Genomic DNA, 10382 nt, shown 5'->3' on the forward strand with positions numbered 1-10382 from the left:
ATATTCAAAGCAATTACTTGCAAGTTCTTCACAGGATGACCTGTGATCCACTAACTATATATCTATCTACTTGTGAGAGAAACAAAGTTTTTAAAACACCAATTTTAAAAGGTAAGGTTGTGACCTAAAATTGTTTCAACCCTTAAAATTCTAAATAAGCGGTGTTTGATTGTGAGACCTTACTGTGGAATAAGCCCTTGCCTCTAATATCAACTGTCAGACAGTCTGCACTTTTGTACGTTTTACCTCCGTGCTGGTAACAGACCTGTACTTACACTGGGGAGCGAGCCTCCCCGGCTGTCTCGTATTAGTGCTGCCCTCTAGTCAACAGCTGGCTTCAGCACCCAGACCAACAGTGGCTGGAACTTCTGTAAGGTTTTTTATTTTCCCGACTTTGTTCAGTTTCACAACAGTTTTCCGAAGGTTGGGGTTGATATTTTTTAAGAGAGCTACACGCCAATATGTGTTCCAGAGGGCTGGCCTCCTCCCACATCACCCAAGGCCAGAATGCCTCGAGCATGAAGGAACTCCATCTGAGAACAAGTCTGTACATGCCCCTCGGCAGCAGATCAACCCTCTTCAGAATGAAAACATCTAGCCCTACAGAATTCATTGTGCCCCACGGGACGTCTTTACCTCCAGTTAAGAATAAGAGATGCTACTCTTAGACGATAACATTTAGAGAAGCCCTCACACAAGTTTAAGTGCTTACTCCAAAATGTTAGACTAACGATTTTTAAAAGCTACACGATTTATATGGCACTTGATTGCTGAGCAATCAAAGGTAATTTTAGCACTTTCACAAATCCCCAGGCTCCTCCTAAGCCAGTGGGCAAACAGTGTACCCATTTAAAGGGCCACACCAAAGCTGCAAGGAATAAGTGAATTCAACACATCAAACTTAGCAAGGAGGAATGCCCAAGAATCCAGCCCACCCCTCTTCCTCTCTACCATCACCACCTCTACCCTGCCTCGCTCACCCTTCACCCCCTCTCTTCAGGACCACTGTCCTGGGCCAGTCATCTCACCTGCTCCTCCGTAAACATCTTCCGAGGAAGAGCAACATCTTCCAGCACATCTCCTACCCCCAGGGATTGCCAATCCCAACAAAACTTTCACCGGCTCCTCAATGTTCAAAGAATGAGGTCCCTCCTCAACTCGTGTGCAAATAAGCTCTCCCAGAGATGCCCACTACTCCCTAAACCCCCTGCCATTCCCAAAGGTCACCCTCAGCCTTCTTCAATGAATGAGGGGACAGCATAGCACAGTGCCCAACAGGTGGCAAACTCTCAGTGTCGGTTCTGCCTGCCATCTTTGGGCCTAGAGTACTCTCCTCCTCAGCCTCCCAGGTCTACAGCCTACCCTTCCTCCAAGAACAGGGTCAGATAGGGTCAAGGCGCTCAGTCCTCAGGGAGGCTGCATCCCTCCCGTCAGTAAGCCCTGACTCCAGACACTGCACCTCCTGGATTCTAACCCCTCTCACTCCTCACTGGGCCCTTCCAGACGCACGATCTCCCTCCTCCTAGGGAAGTGGTTTTCCAACGCCAGCCACTGCATGCTCACAAAACACAAAACAACAGCAGCTGCCCCAAGAAAAAAACAAAAACGGTCAAATCTTAAAAATAATAAAGTCCAATAACACAAAAACAAACTTTTATTCTCTCTGGTTTCGATTTTTCACACTATCACTGTCCCCCTTTGATGAAAATAATTCAAATTCACCATATTTATTCAACATGCAAAAGATTATCTCATAGACACTTCTTTTCTTATAAATACTATAAGGTAATCTGAAGGCAACCTTGTGAACAGAAATTCACAATGTTTTTAAGTTTTAATTTATGAGCATCCTTCCCTTAAGATCTCTCAAAAACCTGAGGCAAAAAACAGATTTCTCTAAATACAATATACCCTGTGTTTCAAACTCCCTTTTTTTAAGACAAAGCTATATACCGTTCAACAATACCCAGACTATTTACCATTTTTATCAGAGATATAGAAAATCATAAACTATCCCTTAAAAAAGCCATTTTCATAGAACATATCAAAACTCAGAAAACTCCCTCTTTCTACTCATCCACTTCACAGAAATATAGTCTCCTCAAAATAAGCAACCACTATCACTAAAAAATGAAAAGTTCATAGAAAAAAAAGAAAATATAACAATGAAGTAAATTGGGACTACAGGCTGTTCAGCTTACAGCTGTTTTACCTGAAATTATGTTTTTAAAAAAAAATCTTTATAAATAACAAATTAGTCACAAATATTTACAAACCCTGATGCTGTTCACACTAATGGATGTTTAGCAGCAATAAACAAATACTAGAGTGTTAATAATCTAATCCCCAAATCGGTATATGCAAATCATGCCAACAAAACTCCTAAGCATAATGCAAATGGTTCTAGAAATCACATGTTTAAAGGGAGAAGAAAATGCAGAGGTTAACTGCCCCTACTATTTCCATCATCTCTAAGACTAAAGTTCCCAGCATCGGTTCACAAATCTTAAAGAATTTCGTGCAACAGTAAGGAAACGTAAGAAACAATCAGGAAAATGTTAACACCGACTATGTGATACTAAGGAATTAATTTTTAGGTGTGAGAATGGCATTGTGATTATCTAAAAAACAAAAAAGAGACACAGTCAAGTATTTACGGGGGAGATGGTTGTCCAGGCTTTCCAGTAAGATAATGGAGGAGCGGGAGACTGCAGATGAAGGCAGATCAGTCATGTGCTGCTAACTGTTAAGCTGGGTGATCTAGTCTCCCTCCTTGTGTATGTCTGACATTTTCCATAATAATAAAATGGAACAGCTGGCGAGCAACATCTCAGGCACTATTTTGTTCATGATCATATGCCATCTTTGCACAGATTTCTTAATTCCTTAGGTTTGCATAATTTGAGAATTTCTCCTCAACTGTACAGACTTTGCAGTCAGAGAGCTGTGTCGCTGCCAGTCTCCCGAAGGCTGCCCAATTGTAGTGCTCAGCACATCTACTTCTAAAGCTTGGGGGAAGGAGAGGATGGAACCCGAGAGGAAACGAGGAGGGGAACACTTAACAACCAATGTGCCCAAAGTGTTACCATCAAGAGCTCCCACCTCTCAAACCAACTAATATACATTCAGGTTTCATTCTTTCTTTTCTCTTACAGTTTAAAAACAGCCTGTTGGCTTCCAGTTGACTTCACTGCCCTTCACATCCATGCAGACTGAAGAAGGTACAAACAGTCCAACTACTGTGTAACCAGGTCAAAAACAAGCTTTGGCTAACTCACTTGGAAGACCACACTTGCCACTTAGATTTGGCCAGAAAAACTGGGTTACAAAAAACCCACTGGTGCTTAAACAAACACTGGGGCCGAGGAGAATGCCTTTAAGCCAGTTACCAGGCCACTCAAGAGAGTTGCAACACAAGCTTTTCCAAAATTTTCCAAAGCCTTCCAAATTCAGTTGAGCCCAGCAGGCTGAGTTAACAGGGCTCCCTTTCAAATTCAAAAATCTGGCCCCGGCCCCAACAGTTAACCAACAAAACACAGGCTAATTCACTTGAGATCACCTAAGAATACTGACTCAAGTTCAGACCACAGGCCAGTACACAGCCCAGGCCAGGGGAAGCTGGGGCAGGGCACAGGCGTTCAAGTGACAGATAAACGCTAGTCACAAAGTAGAAAAGAGACAATAGGATCCACACTTAATTTAGCCTAAGAAAATATCTACAGTCAGCTTCCAACCCCCTCCCCTCCATTTTTTAATGAGACAATGACAGTTCTTCATGGGAAACCACAAAGCCCTGCTTCATAAGCTCTTTTCTTCCATCCCAACCTTGTACCGACTCTAACAACCAGAAAACACCCCCAGTGCAGATAACTTTTAGAAAACGTTCAGTAATAAGAAACAAATCAAGACAAGGAGAATTTAATATTCTGTTTCAAATTTTCAAGGCCTGCGCCTCCACTGCCTACAGCTCTTTCATAATCCCCAGAATGTGCAGTGGATAAAATGAACAGCAGTCACATCAGATGTCCGCTACTCAGGGCGGACTCCTAAGTCTCCAGATTTGTTAGGTTCATTTACGGGGGGGAGGGGCGAGGGGGAGGCGGGGGGGGGGAGGGGGAGCGGGGGGTAAAAGAAGAGAGAAAGACCCGGGGTGGATGTGCAATCTGGACATCCTCTTTACTCCCAGCTCTCCTCCATTTCTGTTTCAATTACACACCTGTCAAACAGGTTATTCCTGGAATTCAGACTTTATAATCCTCACACTGTAATTCTTCCTGCTCCTGTTGCCCAAACACATACCCCTCCCTGCTTCCCCAAAATACGTATCCATGCCTAGAACGTATGATCGAGTTATAAAGGAGTCCCAGGTAACACCAAACTCCGCACCGTGAGCACTTGGCAAGCATTCAAACGAGGAAACACGATGACAATTTTCAAGACGGCCAAGGCAGAGCTTTAGGATCATCAAAAGCAAGGCCTGCCTCTACTGAACTATAATTAACACTCAAACTCAGAGGTCAGATTTGGGGGAAAATACAAAATTAAGGTTGTCTTATGAAAAAATGCTCTCCCATTTTACTGAAAAAAGTGCATGCCTAAGAGCGTAGCTTATTTCCTTATCTCAAAGCCAGGAAACAAGGTCTCCTAAGGCCAGTCTGAACATAAACTGTTGAAAAACACAGGGACTGCAAGGCGAGACCCCCATCCCAACTCCGGCCCAGCGGCGTGGCCTCCAGTCAGCAGCGCGTTCATCACCCCGTCCTCGTCCCCCCGCAAGAAGTTTCAGCAGGCCCCGGGAAACAAAGACGGCGCCCCGCACCGACCTTATAGACTTGTCCATAGGTGCCATTTCCCACCACTTCCACCAGCTCGAAAATCCCAGCAGGATCCTGGAGAAGAAGGAGGGAGGGTTAGAATCGAAAGGCAGCACAACAATGAATCCAGCCAGCGGGGCGGTTACAAAGGAGGGGCGCTCTGCCGCGCGGTCCCCAGCGCCCGAGGGCCGCGCCGCGCTCGGGGCTCCGGGGCTCGGCACTCGGGGCTCGGGAGGGCGCGCGGCGGAGGGTCGCCCCGCGTCCCCCACACGCCGCCACCGGCAGACAAAGGGGCCCCCGCGGCGGCGCCCGAGCGCCCGGCGGCCAGGGCGCGGCCCCGCTGCCCGCTGCCCGCGCCGGGCCCGCCGCGGCCACTCACCCGCAGGGAGGAGAGGTCGATGTCCACCAGACTTTTTGCAGGGGAGTCGTTCGCCATTTTCCCTTTTTCCACCAAAAGAAAAGAGTCACAATAAATCTCTCTCTCTCTCTCTCTCAGTCCCAGGCCAGGCCGCCGGCGGCGCCGCCTCGCAGGGAGCCGGGCGGCCCGACTCCGCCTCGCGAGGCCGGGGGCGGCGGGCGGCGGGCTGCGGGCTCGGCGGCCCGGGCGGCGCGGGGGCGCGCGGGGCGTGCGCGGGACGGCGCGCTCACACCATGGCGCGGGCGGCCGGCAGGCCCCCGGGCGTCGCCCGCCGCCTCGGCCCCGGCGCCCGCGCCGCGCCTCGAGGACGGCCCGGAGCGAGGGGCCGCGGCGGCGCCGAGAGCTGAGCGCCGAGCGCGAGGCTGCGAGACAAAGATAACCCGGGCGGCGGGGGCGGGGCGCGGGCGCGGGCGGGGGCGCGGCGCGGGGAGGAGAAACGGGACACCCCAACCGACGCCGGGGAGGGCGAACAGCTCCCCCTCGCCTTCCCGGGCAGGAAAAGCGGGCGGAAACGCGCTCCCCGCCGAAGCCCGGGGGAGGGCGGCGGGCGGCGGGCGGCGCGCGGCGTGAATATTCATCAGGGGTGGGGCCCGAACAATGGCCGGGCGGCGGGCGCGGCCGCGCGGCGCTCGCCGAGACGGCCCGGGGAGAGGGGACGCGCAGGGGCTGTCCCCGGCCAGGTGCCGAGGGACGGACACGCCCCGCCTCGCGCTGACAATAAAGGAAGGAAAATTGACCTGGCCCCCAGCGCACGGAGGCCGGCCGCCCGGCCCGCGGGGAGAGGCTGTGTCCCTCCCCGGCGGCCCGCCGCGCCCCGCTCCGAGGGGACGCTTCCGAAGAGGCTGTATCCTCGCAGAGGAGGGTCCGCCCTTTCTTCTCGCCCCGCTTCGTCTCATTCCCATCCCCCACCACCAGATTCTGCACCCTTAAGACCCTCATTTCCGGTTTCTCTCCCGGCTCTTCTTTTCCTTTCTCTTCTTTTCCGAGCTAAATTTGTGGCACGGTTGTCGTTGCGGGATTTGCTGAGCATCACTTGGCTGCCCGGTCCACTTGCAGTGGAAACAGAATCCAAAACAGCTTCTCTGATTGCCTTGTGCTGAGTTCCTTACCTCGCTCAGTAGGTGAGCCCTGTGTTTGGGGCCATAAGTAGTAACCCAAGTTTTGTGCCTAGAGATCACTAAGAATTGGTAAACAACAGGTCCAGCAACTTTGGAAGCTAGTCAGTAGTTAGGCAGATTAATCCTATTGAACAAGAATATGCCGTCTGTGCACAACAATCATTTTTATCACATCACTCACTGGACAAAAACTTTGAATGGCTCGCTATTGCCTCACAGCAGGTTCTCAAACCTGAGTGCATGGGAATTACCAGGAGGGACTGACTGCCCATCCGGGCTGCTGAGTTTCCGATTCCTCAGGCCTCGGATAGGCCTGAGAATCTGCATTTCTAACAAATTCTCGGATGGTGCTAACACTGCTGATAAAGGGATCGCACTTTGAGAACAGGAGCCTCCCAGGAAGAAAATCCAGTTCCTTCACAATTAGGCTCCACACACATCACCGTCATCATTACCTACCGATTCTTGCTTTAATACAGTATTCAGTCTAATCCCTCCGGTAGCCCTGGAGTGATGCTGTCCTCATTTTAGGGATGAGGAAACCAAAGGACTGGAAGATGCGGACTGTGACTAAGTTCCTTAAAGCACAGCCTGGAGGTGGAGCAGGGACTCTCACCAGGTCAGCCTGTTCCCAAAATCCCAGTCTCTGATGCCCCAAGTTAGTCTTCTACCCGAACATGTTAGCACTCGCCTGCCTCCCAACAGTTTGGTTTCCAAGATTTTCGACTCTGAGAATCTTTTGTGAGGCTAAATATATTCAGGGACTCCTGGAATCCATTGATTAGGAAAATCACAGTAACCAAAGTGTTCCTATGAATTTAGCAGTGTTTTTAAATGCTTTTGTTTTTTAATTTATCAACAGCAATGGCATTATCTATGAGTGTAAATTAAACAGTTTACTCAGAGCTAGATTGGTACACATGTGAACTTCAGACCATAATGCTACTAATAATATTTTAGTAGTGGTTTATTTTTTTTTTAATTTTTTAAAAAATTTTTCTTTCTTCTCCGCAAAGCCCCCCAGTACATACTTGTATATTTTGGCTGTGGGTCCTTCTAGTTGTGGCATGTGGGACACCACTTCAGCACGGCTTGATGAGCGGTGCTAGGTCCACACCCAGGATCTGAACTGGCAAAACCCGGGGCCGCTGAAGCAGAGTGCATGAACTTAACCACTCCGCCTCGTGGCTGGCCCTAGTAGCGGTTTATTATTAACAATAGATAACATGTGTTGGGTCCAGACAACACGCTGAGTTCTTTACATATATGATCTCATTGTTCTTCACATTAACCTCGAATCATAGGTACTCCTATTTTTCCCACTTTGTGCATTAGGAAACCAACATCTAAAGAAGTTAAGTGACTTCACAGCTTAAGGTGTGCACAGCTTAACTCAACGCAGGAATGCCAAGGCCCCTCAAGTCAGCGTCCCTCCACAGGTTTGTAGCCTCAGCTCTAAACTCATGACATTGAGGCCGAGCTCAGACCACCCTTCTCCTCTGCCTAGCCAAATTCTCTCCATCACCTCCAGCTCAACTCAGAAACCGTCTCTTCCTTCTCCTCCAAGCTTTCTCTAAATCTCCCTCCTATGCTGCTGTTTCCCGTATCACCCTCGTGACTGTCATTTCCTACTGTCAGTTCAGTACCATTTCTTGAAGTGCCTACCCAGCGCAAGGCACTGGCTTAGCCGTCGCCCAGGATATAAGGAAGATTCTGACAGCCTCCCCTCAAAGAGCTTACAGTCTGACAATAGGTGGACGAGTTTCCTAAATAGCCATAGTTAAAGGGAGAACATTGTAAATTCTAGCTGGATGGAAAGAGCACTAAACAGTTCTAGTGGAGAGTATCCTGGATTGGGGGCAAAGCTGAACTGAGTTTGAACCTAGTTCTATTACTTATTAGTTGTGCAACCTTGCATATGTTGCTTAACTTCTGAGCCTCTGTTTCCTCTTCTATATACTCGATGAAGACTAGAGGTAAAGAGAACAGTTAAGAGTCAGTCTCAAGAGCACAGGCCAGGGTAACAAGGCCTGGAGAAAGGAGATGCAAGAGGTCTTGGGCCAGTAGACTCTCTTAAGGCTTAGCATTTGATGGGATACCAGAGGCAGTGTAGACAAGGAGATAAAAGATGTGCTTGTGGTTCAAAGCCTTGTTCACAATTAGGGGACTGCTGTCATGAACAGAGGAAAGGAAAGGAGTTGCCTGAGTGGTGTCGGAGGGAGGTTTGGTTTTGGCCTCTGTGCAAAGTTGGTTAACTTGTCATGCAGAAGCAGTGTACACCTGCCCAGCTTGCAACTCTGCTTGAGCTCCAGGGGTAGGGGCCACGTTCTCAATCAACACGCGTGTGTTAGCTCAGGCTCCATAACAAAATACCATAGATTGGGTGGCTTAAATAACAGAAATGTATTTTCTCACAGTTCTGGAGGCTAGAAGTCCGAGATCAAGATTCCAGCTGATTTGGTTTCTGGTGAGAGCTCTCTTCCTGGCTTGCAGACAGCCACTTTCTTACTGTGTGCTCAACATGGGCTTTCCCCAGTGCTAGTACAGAGAGAAAGAACAAGCTCTCCAGTGTCTCTTCTTATAAAGACACCTATCCTATCGCATCAGGGCCCCTCTATTATGACCTTATGAACTTAACCTTAATTATTTCCTTAGAGGCCCCATCTCTGGGAGCATACAGCCACACTGGGGGTTAGGGTTTCCACATATCAGGGGACACAAACATTCAGTCCATTACAAGCCCTATGCAATACGTGATGTCAGGAAGCAGACCGAAGTCATGGCCATTGTCCTCCAAAATCTATTTGAAAATACAAAATAGGGCCAGCCCCGTGGCCAAGTGGTTAAGTTCGTGCACTCTGCTGCAGCAGCCCAGGGTTTCACCGGTCCGGATCCTGGGTGGACATGGCACCACTCATCAAGACATGCTGAGGCAGCGTCCCATATGCCACAACTAGAAGGACCCACAACTAAGAATATACAACTATGTCCTGGGGGGGCTTGGGGAGAAAAAGGAAAAAAATTAAAAATCTAAAAAAAAAAGAAAATACAAAATAAACCCACCCAAAAAGATAATCAAGATAACAATTTGGAAAATAAATACTAATTTGGCATTTTAGGCTGGAGGAAAAAATAGCTCTCTTGGGCAAAGAAGGAGAAGTTAAAATAATGAGGAAACTGGCCACGCTGGGTCAGAGGACTCAGTTCGGAGGACCCTGAGAGATAAAGCTAGACAGGTTAAGTGGGACAAGAACACAAAATTGAGCATGGGCAATATGGGGGTTAAAAACAGAACCCAGATTATCAATTAAGTCAAGGGAGAAACAGCCTAGCCGTGGCTTTCAAAAGCTTGGATGGGAGGTAAGATGCCATGAGTTCAGCAGGCCATGGGCTACATATATGTGCGTCCTCCCAGGGTAGGATGGGCCAGACTGGCACTCATCTCACACCCAGCTGTGGAAATTTTATGTCCTAGTCACAGAAATTCCAGGGGGAGCTTAATTGTGCAAGAGGCCAATAATGACAACTCCCTGTACATCATTTTACTTATTTCCTAGTTGTTTCTTTGTTGCAAAAATCTTGATGGAAACTGATTTCAGCCTTAGAATGGGGCAGGGCAAGGAGGGCCACAGAGCTGTGAAACTGGACTACATCCATATAATTTAAAGGCTCAGGGTCACTGAGGACTTAGGTCAACCAGAAATAAATGATGGAAGTAGTGACGAGCAAGGGGAGTTGAGTCAAACAAAGGAAACAGTGGTGAGATGTGTTCAGATAAAGCTCAGAAAGGGAAAAGCATAGGCTTAGGGGTCAGAGATCTCAGTCCTTCTTCTCTCAAGGACAAGGTGTTGAGCAAATGCTTACCCTCTCTGCTCCTCAGTGTTCTAACACGTAAGCTTAGGAGATTGGATGGAAATGATCAAAGGGCCTCTTAGGGCCTTAGAGACTCTAATTTATATAACCTTGGCCTCAGCCCTATAACTGTTCAGACCTCTTAGCGAGAGTGGAAGAGGGTTGACAAAAGCAATGGAA

General features: G+C 48.5%; 1 protein-coding gene across 50 annotated transcripts in view; it reads right to left on the minus strand.

The window, feature by feature from the left end:
• The window catches only part of MAP4K4 (mitogen-activated protein kinase kinase kinase kinase 4), a 187248-nt gene extending 181691 nt beyond the window's left edge, over positions 1–5557 (minus strand). For 7 of the 50 annotated variants that reach the window (XM_070573437.1, XM_070573426.1, XM_070573412.1 and 4 more), the window contains exons 1-2: positions 5194–5553; positions 4824–4889 (exon numbers count right to left, since the gene is read on the minus strand). In XM_070573437.1, coding sequence (XP_070429538.1) covers positions 4824–4889; positions 5194–5250 — 123 coding nt within the window. In that variant the 5' untranslated portion in view covers positions 5251–5553. Of the gene's footprint in view, positions 1–4823; positions 4890–5193 lie in introns of all 50 variants that reach the window. The other 43 variants (XM_070573440.1, XM_070573425.1, XM_070573446.1 and 40 more) reach the window with 12 other exon arrangements.
• Between the last annotated feature and the right edge of the window lie 4825 nt (positions 5558–10382).

The sequence above is a fragment of the Equus przewalskii genome, chromosome 14 (genome assembly GCF_037783145.1).
Source record: "Equus przewalskii isolate Varuska chromosome 14, EquPr2, whole genome shotgun sequence".
NCBI classification, from domain to species: Eukaryota; Metazoa; Chordata; class Mammalia; order Perissodactyla; family Equidae; genus Equus; species Equus przewalskii.